The 20,069-nt window shown below is 40.0% G+C and overlaps 2 protein-coding genes across 2 annotated transcripts in view; both read right to left on the bottom strand.

The window, feature by feature from the left end:
* Window positions 1–2,197: 2,197 nt before the first annotated feature.
* lrrc29 (leucine rich repeat containing 29) lies at window positions 2,198–11,381 on the bottom strand. The gene is made up of 9 exons (XM_017724361.2): window positions 11,231–11,381; window positions 10,762–10,838; window positions 9,899–10,000; window positions 8,954–9,268; window positions 6,780–7,451; window positions 5,664–5,882; window positions 5,284–5,496; window positions 4,034–4,251; window positions 2,198–2,962 (listed from the first exon to the last, which is right to left on the bottom strand). Exons 2-9 carry the CDS (start codon window positions 10,816–10,818, stop codon window positions 2,794–2,796), a joined length of 1,965 nt encoding a protein of 654 aa, XP_017579850.1. The 5' UTR covers window positions 10,819–10,838; window positions 11,231–11,381; the 3' UTR covers window positions 2,198–2,793.
* A 1,904-nt stretch (window positions 11,382–13,285) lies between these two features.
* LOC108443611 (cyclic nucleotide-gated cation channel beta-1-like) overlaps window positions 13,286–20,069 on the bottom strand; it is a 44,727-nt gene continuing 37,943 nt past the window's right edge. The window contains 4 exon segments of the mRNA XM_037540755.1: window positions 13,286–16,873; window positions 17,281–17,470; window positions 18,620–18,766; window positions 18,985–19,103. Coding sequence (XP_037396652.1) covers window positions 16,676–16,873; window positions 17,281–17,470; window positions 18,620–18,766; window positions 18,985–19,103 — 654 coding nt within the window. The 3' untranslated portion in view covers window positions 13,286–16,675.

Raw genomic sequence — 20,069 nt, 5'->3', positions numbered from 1 at the left:
AGTACTTGTAGATATTTCATATATTTCTGTAAGGGAGCTTTTAGATGCATTAAACTCAGATGTCTGGTTCACCACCACTGTCAACGGTCCTTACTCTGTAAGTTTCTCTAGAACAAAGCATTTCACACCAAACCACTCTGAATGACTTTGTTTTATTGAATTGAATTGAATTATTGAATTCTGCAGAAAATGTAAAAAATTGGTGGAATTCACCTTTGGACTGTTTTTTTTTTTTTTTAAATGGTACATTGTTGTTTGGTTTATAACGTGGCTCATGTGGCTGTATGTGTGCTGGGTTTGTGCATTAATGACAACAGTTTTATTTCTGACAATCTTTTAAAACGGTGTACTGTAAACACTCCTCTGTAGTTCTCACGGCTTCCTCCTGGCACTGACAGATCTAAAGGATCAAGGCTTTAATTCCAGAAGGCAGATCACCTGTGGTTGTTTTTGTTGTAAATAGCTTCACATTAACTTACTGCTTTTCTGGGTTGATCTTGGCTACATCACGTAATATTATCAGAACAATATATTAGAGAGTTTTTGTTTTCATTTGTATGAAATTCTCAATCATTAAAATGTAACTTTCCTAAAAAAAATTGCTTCTCCATTCACTCAGTTATTTAAGAAGGACTCAAACAGGCAAACCCAGTGTAGACTGTAAATGTGTCTATTAACATTCTGGGAATTTTGAGGTTGTGGAAACTGCAGCCTTAGTAATATCATGTGCTGTGCCTGGCTTACTTTTTCAAGTCAATTTCCTGGATGACCATATGACTCTGTCCTTTTATCTTGTTTGCTCGAGGGTTATCTAGACTTGCATAGCAACGGGTGCAACCTTTGAACAATGAAGCAGTAAGGAGGCTACTTTCACGCACTGTTCTTAAAGGGCTTTCATGCTCCGTTTCCACTTCACTGTAACCGTTAGCTACTACAAAGTTCAAAACTGCATGCAAACTGTTGATGTATGTACACTCACTTGCCACTTTATTAGAACACAATGTTTAATACTGAGTATGTCCCACTTTGCTCTCATAACAACCTGGATTCTTCATGGCATGGATTCACCAAATTACTGGTAACATTCCTTGAATTTACTGGTCCATGTTGAGAGGATTGCATCCCGCAGATTTTTCAGCTGGACGTTCATGCTGTAAATCCCTTGTTCTACCCAATGTTGCCAGATTGGGCAGATTTTAGGTTGGATTGGACAGGTGGACAAAATTTGGGCTGGTTTTCATTATTTTGGTGGGTTTCTAAAAGGATATATTTAACTAATAAACTGCATTACTTACTAATGCAGCTTAAATGTAAATTTGTCTTCCCACAATAAGTTATAAAAACCTTGATATACATTATAGTCACTCATGTTGAGAAGAGGCTCCTACCCTGCCCATCCATATCATTCACAGTCTACAACAACGGTCACCACACCATAGTTTATTACTGATGTAATGGATGTGTGTTCACATCTAACACAACATAGATTGTCCAGTTTATTCTGCATTACACAGTTCTGCTATAGTAGGAAACTGGACCCAGGATCTGTTCAGCAGAGCATATAAAGGTAAAAAAGTTTTTTTCTCATTATAATGCAGTAAAAACTTTAAGTTGTATGGGTTGTATGTTGTATGAGCTCTGCAAGTTGTAGAAATAAGATATGCTTATAAATCAAATAATACAATTAGTTTATTGAAATTATAGATTCTTTGTCCAGGCATTTCTTAGATGTTTGACAAGGATAAAAATTAATTAAAACTAACTAAAAATTAAGTAAAAAAAGTTTTTCAATTTTTGTTTTTGATAAAATGGTTAAAATGACCTTAGGCTGTTTCGGACGTCTACTTATTGTGCGTTTTGGTGAGTTTTGTCCATTTTTTCCCCCCAGCTAGAATCTAGAAGCATCAGATTTATTTAATCTGGCAACCCTGGTTCTCATATGTTTCAAAGATGCTCTATTGGATTCAGATCTGGTGACCACTACAAGTATACTGAACTCATAATCATGTTCATGGAACAAGTTTGATATGACATTTGACATGGAAGCACCCATTAAAGATGGGTAAACTGTACAATAATAATTTGTGATGAAAATTATAATGCAATAATTTGCAGAAAATGCCATGTTTAAATTTGGTCCTGGTATCAACATAACATGGAATTTGATTGGAAGCTCAAGAGACTAGTAAGCCAGTAAGACTTTTTCATATATAACTTTTACTTTATTACTTTCATACCACTGCTTTTCAGCGAATGAACAATAACACTAAATCATTGAAATACACTGTTACCATGTAATTCTTACATTTCCTTTAGTTCTATACAAGAGGTATGTAAATCACAGACCTCAAAGTTTGGAGTACAACAGTATTTCCACTCTATCAGTCACATGATCTAGTAGTTACATTACCTATTCAATTAACTGGATTTGGATTTGAGATTAAACTCCCATTCTATACTGTACACTTTTTTAATGTGTACGAAGATGAAAGGGTTGGGATCACCCTTTTGTGCACTTGTCAATAGACTGAAATATATGTGTGTCAGTGTGATGAATCATCACAGCATCATCCATCCATACATCAATCCATTTTCTAAGACGCTTCTCCGTCAGGGTCACTGGGGTGCTGGAGCCTATCCCAGCAGTCTTCGGGCGGAATCACAGCATCATATGCTTCTTAATAAACTGCATAAAGTGCATAACACAATATTTCTGCTTTAAAGCAGGGGTTGAATTCTCCCCAGTGTTGTTATAATGTGTAATTTCACTCCACTAGAGTGTAGAAATAGGAATTAAAGTGTAAGGATCAAGTCTGCACCACCCACAAAACGATACTGGATTTTTTCCAGGAAGGGCAGCCGCGACTGGACAAAGTCCACCTTTGTCACTGTAATGTCTTTGCACATGGAGATGTCCAGCGTCCTCAGCCTCTTGCAGTACTGGCCTATGAGGGTCAGGGATCTGTCGGGACAAAGGCATGACGGTGAATCCCCACAAAAAAGGCTTAATCTTGATTGTAGCTGTTGACATCACAATGAAATCAGTCCTGTAGCTAGTGGTGTAGGCTGTGTTGTTAGCTTAGCTTAGCTTGCTAGCAACATTAAAGCTGGTGAACCTTGTGCTCAGTTAATCAAACAGGTGTTTATCCCAAAAATGTCAGTTACACAACATAAAAAATACACCTAGTCTATCCTAACCTAACCGTTCATATGCGTACAAAATGAAAATAATTTAGAATTAATAACAAGCTGTAAATTGATGTATTTTGATAACTTTAATGGCAAAAATCCCAATTAGCTATCAGCTCGGCTGACATCTCGGGTATACGTACTGCAGGACATGTAATTAAAGGAGGCTAGCTAGATAAATCGCCCCTGAATCATTAGACAGTACCCCCCGCCCCCCTATATCTTCAGGCAAAAGGTTATGGGAACCTCTGCTTGGTAGCCAGCAAGTACACAATCTGCTTTATCCACCAAACTAATGTTATAGGAGAACAGCCCCAGCTATAGCTACAGCTACGTACCTGAAGCTGTGTTAGAGGCGGCATTAGCTACTTGCTTTGCCCACTCATGAACCGGCAGACATCACAGGCTCTCCGAAATTATTCTACATTTTATCGTTAAACTAGCGCTGATGACTGACAGCTTAAAAATAATCAAAACCTCAGATACAGTCATTTTCAAAGGCAAAATAATCGCAATGTTACATTAAAGTGTAAGCTTCTCTTTAGCGCCCCTAGTGGACATTTGTTTCTCAAAAGTGCAGCAAAATGTACTCGAGGGTACGTATTTGTGGCTCTGCAAAAAAGTGGTCAGTGGTACGTATATCCCATGAGACCACGTTGGTAGTTTCACTGGGGTGCTCAAACTTTTGCACACGACTATATATACAGAGTGTGGTTAAGTCAGTTTAAAGATCAGGTTGATGAAACCAGGGGAATCACAGAGGGAAACTGTGCTTATGTTGTGTTATGATTCTGGAGAACTCCTGTTTGATGCCTGAGCTTTACGGTGGAGTGTATTAGCTCACCTGTCTGTGATTGAGTCACAGCAGGCCAGGTGCAGATGCTGTAGCCGGTGCAGGTGGGGCAGAGCACGGGCCATGCCCTCGTCAGTCAGCTGAGAGCAGTGGCTCAGTACCAGGCTGGTCAGGCAGCGGCAATGCTGAGCTATAGACACCAGGCTTTCATCACTGATCTCAGGCAGCATGGACAGAGAAAGCCGCTGCAGCACTGGGAAACGCAACACCTTCAGGAGGAAGGCCTGGGTTAGTAATACTGTATGCACTTCACTGACACCTTGGGAAAGCCTTAATATTTTACCAACACCAAAACAGTATTTGTTTATCAATAGAACAACAGAAAAAGTGGATATTCTGGGTTTTGTGACCAACAAAACAGGCCTGGAGTCTCATTTATGAAACATTCATATGTGTTTGAAAAGTTTTTTTTTTTCATAAATCAATCATAGAATTTAGAATGAAATTCTTTGCATTGTTGTCACAATATTGGCCAGAAGTATCGCAATTGCATATTTTCCCAAATTTTATAGCAACCTAAATTTCACTAAAAAAACTAACATCTCTGAGAAAACTGAAATAAAGTGCTAAACATACCTGAACTTTGCTGTAACTTTATTTTTTTAATGCAGGGGGAAAAATCTAATCTTCATGTTCTGCTATGATTAGGGAGAATAACAGCATCACCATGTCTCCTTTCACTTGTTTCAGACTTAGACATGCTTTAACAAACAATACAAAACAATAGCTGGTAAATGAGTTTTTCATATTTCGGCCTCAAGCACTCTGTACATCATCAATCAGTATTCAGTTTGCTCACTTTTTAATTTTGTGTACATAAACTCTTAAAACCAACCAGTTACAGCTGTGTCCCTCAACAAAAGTTTCCCAAAGGAGTCACTTGTTCTCAGAACAATCGACTGACGACCCCAGAATCCAGACCTCAACATCACTGAATGTTTTTGGGATTATTTGGATCGTGAGAAGCAAAAATGCAACCAACTGCTAAGACCGAACTTTGGAGGAAAATGTCTGCATATGTCTTTAGAAATCAGAAAGTCTTCTGAAAGGAATGGAAGCTGTAATAAAAGCAAAGTGTGAACATGCTGAACACTGACACATCTGATCATATATCTGTAATTTTCTGTTTATGTAAATTTGTTTTCTCCTTTTTTCCTGATGCTGAAACTTAATGGCCATTTTGACTGGAAATGAACTATTGCATGGTACTGTACACACTGGTCACCAGCCCATACACCTACCTGTGTTATACTGGCATCGGTCAGTTTGGAGCAGCCAGACAGGTCAAGCTCCTGTAGGCCCTTGAGGGCCAGCAGCGAGGCCCCCTCCTGCTCCCTGAAGGTCCCCAGGTCTTCATCTGTGACCAACCGTGGCTTTTCTTGGAATGGCATGCTGGGGGGCTGGAAGAAGCCCATGTTCCCAAATGTCCTGGTAAAGCTGGGGCCTTTTTCCTCCTGCAGGGTTTAAGCATTTGATATAAGCTACATTATTAATGTTTTAAATAGCTCCCCATTTGACAGCAAGTACAGTGCACTATATGTATAGTCAGCTAATAGTTTGTTAAATTGGTCATTAACCAGTAAACACAAGGAGCACATGGTACCTCGTGTCCACAGCTCACCATTTCCTTGCTTGGCTCGTAACCGTTGGTTGGCTCCACCATCCCCAGTAGCCCCCAGTCTGTGATCTCCTTGCACCAGCCCAGCCTCAGCACCAGCAAACCAGGCAGGTAGGAGGCAATGGCACGGACGCTCAGGTCAGTGAGGTAGACGCATGAGGTCAGGTCCAGCTCTCGCAAACTACTGCCCAGCAGCTGAGCTAGAGAATACACAGCTGCATCCTGCCAGAGAGAGAAAATAAAGAGGGTAAATCCCAGTGGTCTAATAGGAAGGTTCTGTCAGAGATACAGATACCAATTTTAGTTAGATAAAAAGTCCAATAACCATAATCAGCTGACAAGATTTTATATAAAATGTTGAAAGTAAATTCTGACCGTTTAATTCCAGTAGACTTTGACAGTTTTACTTAAACGCTGCTTTACTGACAGACATGAGTGACAGTTGTATCTGTATTTTTGCCACAGCTGAGGTGTTAAGTTTCTTCCCAGAAGGCTTTTTTGTTAGCCTAGAAGTCTCTGTGAAGACTGGTGTAGGAGCAGGAAACCACTGAAATCTCATTTTAGTATGAGATTTTGCTTTTTAATCATTTTATTGGCTGTATTTTTATCAAAAAATCTGTAACCTTCATATCACTCAGGCCCTGATAAATACATAAGAGTGGTAAAAATGTAGAAAATAAAACACTTATTTTTGTAATGATGCTTGTGGAAAATAAGGTATTGTAACAATACTTACAATGTTAGGGGGTCATTTAGTGGCGCAATGCCCCACCAACCGATCATCATGCCCCTAAACCCGCTTTCTCATTTTGTACATGCTTCTGTTGTGGCAACAAACACCCCCCCCCCCCCACCCCCAAAGCCACTTTGGTTTTGCTACCGGGCCTGAAGCCTTAAGCTAGTGTAGATGTAGTAAGTATGATCTCATTTGTACCCAGTCCACTGTTCCACTTATTAGCAGTTTTACCACGAGATCTACAGTCCTGCAAAATTAAGCTTCAAAACAAATTTTCAGAAGCATCTAAATACTTGAGCCTTTAGTGTTAGTATTAAACTGGTAACAACGTCCATCCCACAGCCAGCAACTCTAACAGGGTCAGCACTACCTTGATTGCTTACCCTGATGTAGGTGCAGTTTCTGAGGCTGAGGGATTCCAGCTGAGCTCGAGGCTGTGGAGAGGATAGCCCCTTCACCAGCTCAGCCCCTCCCACATGCAAACACTCTGACAGGTCCAGCCTGCTCAAACCAGGCATCGCCATTAAATCCGCCAGACCTTTATCTGTCATCCTCCAGTCCTGAGAAAGCGAGAGGGCACAGAGTCCTTTCAGTTCAGTGGCCACGGCAAGCATGCTGCGGCTGGTCAGCTCAGTACAGGCGCTCAGGTCCAGGCTGTGGAGGCCGCTCTGGTGCCTGCAGAGCAGCTCAATGGAGTAGTCAGTGAGCTCCTTGCAGCCTCTTAGGCTGAGCTCCTCCAGGCGGAGGCAAGGGACCTGGGCTAGGGAGCGCAGTGACTCCGGGGTGATGCTGGTGCGGCTCAAGTCCAGGCTGCGCAGAGTGGAGGCCTGCTCCTGGAGAAGGTGGTGGAGGTTCCGCAGGGACAGAATGGCAGAGGAACCCGGACCCACTGCACAGCCGCGATAAGGGTCAAACTCAAACGCGATGTGGCAGCCAGCCAGAGCCAGCCTGCGAAGCTTTGGCGTGCAGCCTGTCAGACGGTTGAAGGTGAGGTCAGACAGGTAACGGAGGTCAGATAGGTCCAGGTCTTCCAGGTTCTTCAGTGCTGCACGTATCTATGATTGAGGTACAGTGTAGTTGAGATTGAAGTGATGACATGAGGTTAGTGCAATAAATGAGGCTAATGTAGCTCACAAATAATAAAACATGTAGACCAGTTAGCATCTAAAAACATTAAAGCTATATTAGCACAGCTAAAAACAAAAGTGGTGGCCATCTTGATGCCTGAATTTTATCCATACTTTTGTTCACATTACATTCAGTACAATATCAATTAGGTTGGACCAAAAAAATAAAAATGATTGTAAATTATCTGAAAGACACTTTCTAAACGCACAAAGTGACTGAACAAATATCACCTCCAAAACCAGTCAGATGGTCAGAATAAAGTTAGTCGGCGCAACGTTAGACGGTGAGGATATATCACCTATTACACACAATGGCTTTTAGCAAACCTCAAAAAATGTAAAAGATTGCATGATTTAATATTTATATTCAAACACAATGATTTAATCGTAAATGTGAATGCTGCATAATCCTGTTTAATCTGAGCCCTTAGCAGTGTCATAACATTGCTCTGAAAGGTTATTTAACATTACACATTGTATTAAAATGCATGTTATTAAATACAGTAGCCTAGATTAAGTTTACTTCCACCACCGTTCTCACTGCAGGTTTGTTCTGCGGAGTTTTGCCTGAGTATTTCATTCACTTGTCATAGGAACTAGTGCTTAGACATGGTTGCTAAGCAGTGATTGGCCAAGTATTTTGGCAGTTCATCTTTCATCTTCATCTGGCATACCAGTTTTGCAAACAGTCAATCATGGTCCAGAAGCTGATTTTAATGTAAAACACGGATTCTAAATTCATCTGGTGTGCCAAAGAAGGGCCATAATTTAAGGCCGGTCAAGGCCTATGGGCCACATGTTTGACACCCCAGTCATAGAGTGTCAGAAATCATATAAGCAAGTCTCTCCAGCAATTCTAGCAATTTTGAGTGAATTATATTTGAGTATTTTCCCTGACAAACAATGCTAACATAACTCAGGGTATATGCAAAATTTGGTTTCAAATGTAAGGCTAAGTATCTTCACTATCTAAATGCTTTAAGTATTGCTATTGTTTTTTTTTTCCATTAAATCCTGTATTCCAAAAAGAACAATTCTACAACCAGCAGATCCAACCAAATCAACACCTCTCATCTTTACCTACTGACGCAGGTGCAGTTCATGAGACTGAGGGGTAACTCTGCAGAGGAAAGCCAGCTCCGCCCCACCCACATTACAATATAAACAAGCCTATCTGAGATAACTTTATGCTGTTTGAGGCAAATCTGTGATTTAGGCATTCAGCTGGCATGACTGGTGGGGTACAAGGTTCCATTACTTATAAGCTACAGTAGTCTAATGAAAAATGAGCACTAGCTACCAGTCCTGATTCTGCTACTTTAAAATCCACGTTAGCATTTTTGGGTGACCTTTCTCATCAAGGCACGTGTCCTGATCAGTTCTACTGGAACTTGTGATGGAATTTGCTAATGAAGGGGTGTAAATCTCACCTGCTGGCGGTGCTCCTCACGGCTCAGGAAGGCTCCGGACATAAAGAGGCTGTCCAGCCCGTTTAGGTCCAGCTTGCGCAGGCCAGTCAGATGCGGCAACAAACCCAGAAGGGATGACTCAGTGATGCTGCTGCCAGGCAGAGCCAGGCTCTCCAGCCGAGGGCCAAGTTGAACCCCTACCTCCACCAGAACCTGCCTGGACAAGCTGGAAGCGTCCAGGTGACTGATGATCAGACCACATCGGGTTCGCCGAGCAAGACCACGGATGAACCCCAGAGAAAATACAGAGGCGGGGAACTTGAAGATGATTTGTTTCTGAAAGAGAAGGGAGGGATAAGCGCAATGAAGAATTGTAAGCATTGATGATCTGGTGAAGTAAATGCATTAACCCCTAAAAATCCCCAAAGCCTACTCGATTTTATGTGTGGGTTTATACAACAGCTACCATAAATCAATATCATTTTGATATAGCCATTGTCCAACTATCTTTATATCTTTATCCTTATTGCCATTAAATAGGCCATTTTATTTCTGTGCCTTTGAGATGTTATAAGTTATTACATGTTAATGACCTCTTCTCTGACTGGCAACTCTTACTCTGAAAGCAGTCCAGGCTGAAACATTCCTTATAACTTCTTTGACAACTGACATGGTTAAACTGCTATAGACATATACAGATCTATGCAAACACAGGTATTGGTGACATTAAATTAGGATGGTTCCATATATGGACTGGGGAATGAATGGGACATTTTGAAACATTTATACGCTATAACAAACTCCTTTTTTAAGTGAGAAAATTGTGGTTGGTACAGGCTTTTTAACATACCTCTAGCTTAATAATAACTCAATCATGCTGCATTGTTTTCAGTGTAATTACTGAAATTACATTAATAAGCCTCAGTATGTGGACAGTTAAGTTCAGGGGGTTAAAATGCAAATAACCTGGAACTGGTGATCTTGGCTTGCTTCATACCAGCTTCTGCAGACCAGAGAAGCTTCTCTTCGGTCTGATGCATGAAGAAAGCTTAGAATATGGGAAATTATCTGCAAAGAGAGGAACAAAACCATATGACTACCAATGCTGTACATCTTCAGCCGTGCTTACTCCAAAACAGTCATACGAACAGATGAAATCACTTTTAATAATGTAGTTCCCATTCCAAAAATAAGATCACTCACTTGAAAAACAGCAGACATACAAAAGTACAGCATATCTAATGAACCCCAAGGTTAATGAAATTACACTATCATTACTGTCAGCCTATACAGAAAACTGATATGTGGCAATATATGGGTTTTAAATATATGATGTATAGTATCATACTCAGATGTTTCCTTATCCAACTTATTTTTCTCGCATCTGAACAAACGTGACATATATATTCTCATATACGGTACATATGTTTCACAAACATCAGCATATTCATACATACATGTAATATACTTAGCATTATATGACAAAATATTAATTAATGTATGGATGGAAAATATGAAATTGTGTTTGTGAAAATGGGTATACAGTGCTGTGAAAAAATTTTCCCTTTCCAAGTTTTTTCTATTTTTTCACAATTGAATGTTTCAGATCATATATATACATGTGTATATATGTGTGAGATCCATATATTATGCATATATGTAAGTGTCAAATAGCGGAATATATGTGCCCGACATATATGTACAAATATTTTGAAATATATGCCCGATCCTTTATGATATTTGTGCATATATGGCCATATTTACAAATGGGAGGAGGTCAGCTTCCGCTTATTAAAATGCAGGGGCCAGATATGTTTGACTGGACTCACCTCAAGTGGCAGATCTGGAGTTTCCATGTCCGTACTGAAGTCCTCTGAAGCTTTCATGGTGTCCTCCTGACTCACACCTGAAATCAGTGTGATTTCAAACGAGATGATTTAGCACCACTTTCACTCTTTTCTTGTCCACTGTCATTGGGCTAGTGGCTAGTGGCTCTATACACTGGCTGACCAGCCAAATTCCAGCAATAATAAGTTACATGTGAAGCATCGTTTCAGAAAGCTGTAGGTTTTAGTACAGTACAAATTGAATTCATGCCTGTAAGACCCCATGAATTACTGTACGACCCCTCTGTACGCGATTCCTACCACAATAACGATGCACAATTCACAAAATCCCACATGGATCTATGTAAAGTGGCAGGTCTGTTACAAGAAGTATAGACACATAACCCCAACACAACTAAAACACAATGCTCGCTATTGCTAAGGCCATAAACGTTATCGCAGCAACACAAACCTGCTTCCGTGACAAGTTTGTTCCCATGTTCGCTTCGCTTTAGTGCTTCAGACGAGGATAAAGATAAATCGCTTCTGAAATCCACTAATGAATGAGCACGAAAGCTGAAAATTAGAGGGGATACCGGGAAGGATCACTTGATAAATTATCACATGAAAGCTCGAAATGCACGCTGGGTAATGTAGTCTTTCACCGTAAAGAGCGTGGATGCTGTTTTTCTCCGGCAGATGGCGCAGTTTCTGCGGGTGTGCCAAATAGCGAGGAACTTCAGAGTGATTGCACACTCAGCTCCAACTACTTAAGCTGCCTTTTCATGAATTTGTACTTATAAATAATACACTGATAAACCTTTTAACTTCTACCTCAAGTATGATTGTGATAACAGTTACATTTTATACATATTAGTTATTTCATTCCCCACGACCCCGAGGATGGATGGATGGATGGATGGATGGATGGATGGATGGATGGAAGAATAGTTGGATAGTTATTTCATTCCGTTTGTGCATAATTCAGTTTTGGTGGTGGTGTCTGTGCTATTCTGTGAGCAACTGACACTGAGCTTTCTCTTTTTTTCTTCTTCTTTTTAAATTTTTTTTTATTTTAGACCAAAAAGCAATTTAAAAGAGAAGAACAGAGCCTAACTAACGTATGCTCCTATGCTGATAGATGCTGGATGTACTAAAAAGCTCCATTGTATTGCTGTAAGTAAATCTACGGCCACTTAAGTATTATTATTAAGTATAGGAATTGACTTAATGCTGTGTGTGTGTGTGTGTGTGTGTGTGTGTGTGTGTGTGTGTGTGTGTGTGTGTGTGTGTGTGTGTCTGTGTGTCTGGCCTGGCCTGTGGTGGACTGGTGACCTGTTCACGGTGTATCCGGTGTGTGTGTGTGTGTGTGTGTGTGTGTGTGTGTGTGTGTGTGTGTGTTTATGTGTGTTTGTGTATTGGGTTCGGTTCCCCTAGGTCTATTGTGTGTGTGTGTGTATGTATATGTCTGTGTGTCTGGCCTGGCCTGTGGTGGACTGGTGACCTGTTCACGGTGTATCCGGTGTGTGTGTGTGTGTGTGTGTGTGTGTGTGTGTGTGTGTGTGTGTGTTTATGTGTGTTTGTGTATTGGGTTCGGTTCCCCTAGGTCTATTGTGTGTTGTGTGTGTATGTTTATGTCTGTGTGTCTGCCCTGTGGTGGATTGGTGACCTGTTCACAATGTATCCAGGGTGTGTGTGTGTGTACATACATATACATGTCAATGATGTCAGAAAAAACCTTGCATCTCCGTTTATTTACCTTTTTCAGTTTTTGACATAATTTGAAAATACCTAGAATGGACTAAAAGAAATGACCCAAAATGTTTTGATTTATATTAAATGTGTGTTTTTTTCCCTTTTGCAAATACAAGGTTTTCTTCTAACAACAGTGATATATATATATATATATATATATATATATATATATATATATATATATATATATATATATATATATATGAACAATATATTGTTACCTCTCAAAATAACCTTAAGTTGTTCGTGCCATAGATTGGAAACATTCCTTTGAGATTCTGGTCCATGTCTGGTCTGATTTTTAAGGTGCATTTTCATTCTGTCATTTTCCATCTCCTGTTCTACCACATCCCCCAAGATGTTCTACTGGATTCAGATCCAGTGACTAGGAAGACCACTGAAGAACACAGATATCATTGTCTTGGTCATGAAACCAGCTTGAGATGATTTTTGCTTTGTGACCTGGTGCTTTATTATGCTGGAAGTAGCATTCAAACAATGACTGATTGGTGGGATCAATAGGCCCAAAAGTTACACCACTACCTGCTGCTTTAATACTACAATAAAGTATACATATATATATATATGTATGTATGTATGTATATATATATATATATATTATATAATATATATATACACATACACATATAATATATAATGTCACAGAAGCAACCATACTTTTGCTTATGAGTATGAGTGTTTATGCTACTTGTCTGATTCTGCACAGTAGTTTACTTAGTGTGAAGTGTGAGATGCTCAGAAAACACAGAAATGTAATACACACAAGCTGTATTTATTTAAACACACTGACATCAGTTCAAAAGGATGGCAAGAATGAGTATGTTCAGCAGCAACATCTCCTTCTAGGTAATGAATAATATCTACAGGTCAGGCAGTGCAGGTAGCTGGTCAGCAGGTTAATCTAGTATCATTTATCATATGAAATCAAATCATATATATCAAATACACAGCTATACAGTGTCAACGCAAATTACAAACATGTATTTAAAAAACAGTTTTAATGCCTAAAGAAATGCATCCCATGTTATTCCATCATATTTACAAGCAGGTTCAGAAATGACAGTTTGGGGAACAAGTGTGAAAGTTGCCGCAATTGTGTTGCACGAAACATGACTAAAAATAATGAATGGAAACAAAATAATCAAGCTGCTATCTGTTATTTTAGTCTGAAAGGTAAAAGGGGCATTCCAGCCAACATTGTTCGTTATATTGTGCAACATTCCATAGTGCAGTATTGCATTTTGTATCCTTGCGATGTTTCGTCCATCAATGCTCTCTCACTACAATATCCAGCATGCATTGCGCAAATATGTCAAACAGCCACTGGGGATCCCCCTAATGGCCATGAAGACATGCACAGGTATGATATTCAGCTTCCTGGCACTAACGTAATCTGCATTAGCCACCCCAGGACGCTTGTAGTTCCTCCCACCTTCAAGATACATCATCAGAAGGGAGTTTCCTAGTCTTTAAACAGTAAAGCAGTACTTCACCACTACTGTGAGAGGAGAGGAGGCATGTTTACCACAGATGTAGCGATGGATACATTGTTCATTTTGGCTGGAGTGCCCCTTTAAGGTTATGTTCTGTAACCCCTCATCTTCATATTGGCAGGCCATTTTGCTCTCATTTTAGAAGTTGACTAATATCAGAGACAACATAGAAACATGAACCACTAAATACCCCAGAATGATTTATTAAAATTGGTATGAAGAAAGGCAAAACGTTGCTCATCTGTTCCTTGTTACAAAACCCTGCTTTGTTTTTCCTTCTTATTAATGGCAGTACAGTCTTTTCACCTAATACATCAGCAACACCCAACCCTGTTTTCCCCCTCCACATCTGGATGTCATGAAGGGAGGATAATCCTCTGGGGTTTTGCACCCCTTCTAATATCTCTGATCGAGCAGACAGATGCTGAGCAGTCATGTTAGAATTAATGCTCGCCTCCCCTCCTTAATGGGGTGAAATGACATCTTCAAATGCTTCACATATGTTTTGTGTCTCAGGAATTCATGTTTTCTTGCCTTTAATAAACCCAGGCTATTTATAATGCTTCTGTTTATCTGTCTAGTTTGAAACATGCTTTCTGTTCACTGCAGTTTTTCATGCTCGTGTTATTTGTATATAAATGTTCTGATTGTCCTCTGCTAAAGGAAGAGACTGATCTGTGTCCCTGCGGTTCACAGGGTGGCAGACGGTATAAAATAATGTACGTAATTTGTTTCGTTGGTCAGTGTGGATGCTTTACTTTACATAGATCTGCTTGATAGAGTAACCATAATTTGTTAGTGTGGTAGGTGTGGCCTGCAGGAACCCACAACTGACTGGAAATTCCAGACATAAATTCCTTTTGTGACAAAGACAACTTATTATGTAAAAATAAACTTAAACAGGCTCTATGAAATGATGAAGATGTAAACAGAGTCATTCAAAGTGGTATGATGTGCTTTACTAAATGTTCCATTCCACTCACAGTCAGAACTGTTCACAGTGGTGGTGATAGGAAACAGACATCCGAAGCAGTAAATGCCTCTGAAAACAACCTCACTTAAAGGGTTATGAATACACTGCCTGATGCCTGAGACACTGTTTTGTGATAGTTTTAAAGAAAGATTTTGACCTAAAACAATTTAAAAAAAAAATACATTCATGGCAGGAGATATATGCCGGGAAATGTGAGGCAAAATAGTCCCCAAAGAAACCCCATCCCCCCCCCCACATTTGCCACTACTTTACCATCAGCAGCATTACATATGAAAATGCACAAGACATGTTATTTTGGATAGTAAATAAAATGGCAATATTTATGTTGTAGACATCAGGACTCCTGGTTCCTATCAGCACCACTATAGGGAGATATGAGTTAAGTTTCTCAAACCACTCTGAACTACTTTATTTACAACTCAGACACTGAATTATGCAGATATGTACAAAACCTCAATGTAATTCCCCTTTCAAAAGGGGATTTAAAAGAAATTGGGGGCACTTTAAGGCACTTGGCATCATGATTGGGACCTTTTACGCATACAGAGTGGTAAACCTGAAGATGTAAGGCCTCTGCAAACAGTGCACAGACCAAGAAAAGGACACAGAAATAAAAGCTACTTAAAGTATTGCTGAACCATTGCTCCTGTATGATATCATTCATAGACATTTGCTATCAGGGTTGGACTTATTGAAATTATGGCAAACACATGGCTCCACCTCACTAGGCAAAGACTTCCAGTAGCAAAAAAGATAAATAACAATGGAAATCATGTCTTATTGCAGTATCTGGAAGTAAGATCATTATACGTGATTGTGTAGGGACAACGTACAGCCACTGATATAAATAATTATAGTGGACTCCTGAGCCCAGTCTGGACCAAATGACCTCAGCTTGAACTAATATAATGCCATCGAGGATGACTGTGTTACTGTATACGCTAGAAGGGTGCTCTGCACATACTACAGTTTTCCCTGATCAGACACACTGGATTCAACTTGCAAGCTGATGACCAAACCTTTCATTATCTGAGCCAGATTTGAGTTAGAGAAGGAAAAACACAACAGTGTAAGTGCAGCAGCCTGGGCTTCTCTAGGACTGGAACAGGAAACCATTGTGTTGTGTGGTATTCCATCTAGGCCCATTCCACGGAGATGGAAGATGACCTTCCACACCCACTTCAACCGTCCTGTGGCTGAATAGTAGCAAATAGCTGAGTTCAAGCTGAATTCACACATACTGAGATACTCTACCATTCAAAAGTATGGAATCAAGGCTTTTCCTAATATAACAAACAATCTAATTACAGGTTCGTAAGAAGCCAGAAAAATAAATCATTTAGTAACTCTGGTTGTGTCCAGAATGATGTACCGGGCTGTAGAAAATTCCAAGCTGTCTGAGATGCTTTGTATGTGGTGACTGAATCTCAAGAAATACAAGCTGACAAAAAATTCTAAAAAGTTAGTATAAATTAAAGTATATAATTTATCATTTAATAACATTTCATTGTTCCCTAGATGCACAAACAGCTTAACATTATGGTACCAATAATATTGAAAACTATATTTTATAACATATTAATAATTTATTATTTCATATATAGTAATAAGACATGTGATTCCAAACTTTTGAACAGTAACGTACTGTCCTGCATTACTCATCCATTCTGTCCCTCCCCACTATCTTCCTCTCAGCTGCTGACCCTTCATGAGCCAGGCACTCCTGAGCTGAGGGGCTAATGGGAGATCCCTGCATAGAGCTGTCTGACATCTGGGAGAGAAGATCAGGTTCTTGCTCTGAGGGCTGGCCAGGGACAGGAGAGGCAGGCAGCACGGAAGAACAGACGGACGGCTGGTCAGAAAAAAATGAGAAAAACTCAAGGTCAAGGTCAGCTCTATCACAAAGCTCACATCATTAAATTAAAGTGACAGTTTTGCAAAAAAAAAAAGTTTCCCTTTAATCTAAAAGTGTCAACCAGCAAAGAGGTTTCATGTCGCAAATTTGCTTCTTCAGTTTTGTACTAGAACTACAGGGAAGCCTGAGGTTTGTCTATACTTTTGCAAACTGATGGATAACAGAATCACACAGTGTCAGAAACATGTAATCAAGTTTATTTGTGCTTGTTTAGCAAGTTTACAGTGTTTAAAGCATGACCACTGTTCAAACACCAATGATGTCTTAGCTGCTTGACTACATCTGTGTTGGGGGAAATTGTGTCATGTTTCTCTTCTTAGGTATTGGCTTGTGTGTGTGTGTACCTGTAATGAGACACTGGACTTGTTGGTCTTCTCCTTCAGTTTGGCCAGTGTGCCTCGCAGGCCAGATTTCTCTGTCATCTCAAGTGCTGCTTTGAACAGTTTGGGGGTCTCAGGCCGTGGTGGGATCACATGCACCGGCTCCTTCGCTTCCTCTTTCTTCTCTGCAGGTTTCTTATTCGCCAGCATTTTCCTTCAAACACACAGCAGCCTCAGCATCAGCAACACATTCCAGTGCCCAGCATCACAGAGGAAAAATGCCAAAGAACTGTGTACAGTGTTAAAACTCCCCAATAAGGAACTTATTAGCGATGAAAAAGTACAAAGTAAGAAGGTAAATCTGACCACACAGCAATATGATTTGATTGTGATTCTCTAGGAAGAATTAACCTTATCATAAAATCTTTCCCTTTGATTCAGTATAATTTGATTATTTTTGTAGGGTTCAGATTTAAAAATACATTTATTCTCTGTGTACACAAATGTGACAAAGGGAAGTACTTACACAAGAATACAATCAATAAACAAAGCTTTTTTTTCTTTACTTTTTTGCATATTAATACAGTCTGACAATTTTATTTTGACCAAAAGAATTGAATATATTTTGATAAATTTGTAGCTGTCAAGAAGGACAAAAAATCTTGTAATGGAAGTTACTGGAACAAGATTTTTTAAAAGTAACTTTGGACGATTTCTGTTGGTGCACATATATCTATTGTTTAACACATTGGTGGGGGGATAAAACATGAAATATAAAGTCTGTCGTAACTTTTGCAAAGGGCTCATTTTATGTTTTTGTTCCCAATTAAGTTTAGCAAATTGTCACGTTTGGCCCCTCCCAGTCCTGTCCATGTGTTCGTGTTGTGTTTTGGTTTAGCCTGCATGCTCTTCATTTTGGTTTTGTAGTCCGGCCCCCTTGTTTAGTGACTCCGTCCCTGATTGTTCCCACCTGTTTCCACCTGTGTCTTGTGATCCCTTGTTGGCCCTGTTGTATTTAAGCCCTGTGTTTGCTGTTTGTCTTGACTGGTCTTTGTCTAAACTGTTTGAATCTTTGCTTGATATTTGTTGTTAGATGTTTGGCTGGTGTTTGTTGTTTTTGTTTGTTTGGCTTGTTCTGTTCCATTTAGGATTTTTGTGTTCTTAGTTATGTCTGTCCACCCTGCTCTCGGTATCGATTATTGGAGCCTGGACTGGCTCGACCACAACCCTGGATTTATATATATATATATATATATATATTGTATAACCGTGCACCAAAATTTTTGCACACGCCCGTACCACACCAAACATTCCATGTCAGTAGAACTGTAATGCTTAGTAATGCTGTGACTCTCTCTCTCACTTTGCTTTCTTGCGGAGCAGTTTCTGGGACTCTGGATAGTGCACCAGGATTTCGTTGAGGCCCTTCTTGTCCAGGATGAAGAGGTTGGTGAAGCCGTGTGCTATCACGTTTGCTGTTCTCCGGTTCCCTCCACCCACTGCCAACAAACTGCATACCAGAGAGGGAGACACAAAGGTGAAGAACTAAGCCCAGGCCTGACCGTGACACCAGATTCCATGCTAATAAATTCAAACTTGCTTCCTTTCATTTTCAGTTGAGGTAGTAAATCTAAAATTTACTTTTGTACTCTTTGAGCTGCAATTTGAGAAAAGAAAAATGTCAGTTTAGGTAAAGAATTATAATAAATACACATTAAGGGGGCTCACCTGATTTCACCAAACACTGATCCTGCTTTCAGTGTCGCAAATACAGTCTTCCCATCTGGACCCCCAACCACTTGAACCTCTCCCGACTTTATGATGTACATCTCGCGACCAACCTCATCCTGCAAGAAGAACGATTAAAGCTGAAATAAGCAGAGTCGACCTCTATGAAGCTTGAACATAGTATAGCACTGTAAATGCCTTTTCTTACAGTGCTCACAGCACAGTAGGTTACATCCTATTATAATCATGTGGCCTGTGATTAATGCTGTAATATAAGTTAGCCAGCATTTTGCAATTCATCAGTGAATGAAACTGTGTCCCACTCACAAATGTGCTCTTTCTTAACAAATATTTTGTGCCTGGACAAGCTTTTTTCAGAATGTTGGCAAAAATCCCATGTGAGAAAATGAACTGAACTTATGAGCACATTTATACTACACCTGTGCGATAGTGTATGCGAATATCAATGACGGTGATCAAAGCCACACTGACAAACAAAATCCAGAGAATTTTAGCTAAATAGCTTGCTAGATCTTCTTCTTCTTCTTCTTCTTCTTCTTCTTCTTCTTCTTCTTCTTCTTCTTCTTTTGGCTGCTCCCTTTAGGGGTCGCCACAGCGGATCATCTGCCTCCATCTTGCCCTATCCATTGCCTCCTCTACTTTCACTCCAACCATCTCCATGTCCACCTTCACTACATCCATAAACCTTCTTTGAGGTCTACCTCTTCTCCTTCTACCCGGCAGCTCCATCTCCAACATTCTTTGCCCAATATATACACTATTCCTCCTCAACACATGTCCAAACCATCTCAACCTGGCCTCTCTGGCTTTATCTCCAAACTGCTCCACCTTCACTGTCCCTCTGATCTGCTCATTTCTAATCTTGTCCATCCTTGTCACTCCCAACGAAAATCTCAGCATCTTCATCTCCGCCACCTCCAGCTCAGCCTCCTGTCTTTTAGACAGAGCCACAGTCTCCAAACCATACATCATAGCAGGACGCACTAATATGTAAAGTTTTATTCATTTTTACTGTTAAAACTGTGGGTTAAGCCATTGCAGGGAAATTCCACTTATTTGTGAAT

Source organism: Pygocentrus nattereri, chromosome 8 (genome assembly GCF_015220715.1).
Source record: "Pygocentrus nattereri isolate fPygNat1 chromosome 8, fPygNat1.pri, whole genome shotgun sequence".
Taxonomy (NCBI): domain Eukaryota; kingdom Metazoa; phylum Chordata; class Actinopteri; order Characiformes; family Serrasalmidae; genus Pygocentrus; species Pygocentrus nattereri.
Note: the sequence above shows the minus strand (reverse complement) of the source record. Positions and strands in the feature narration are given on the sequence as shown.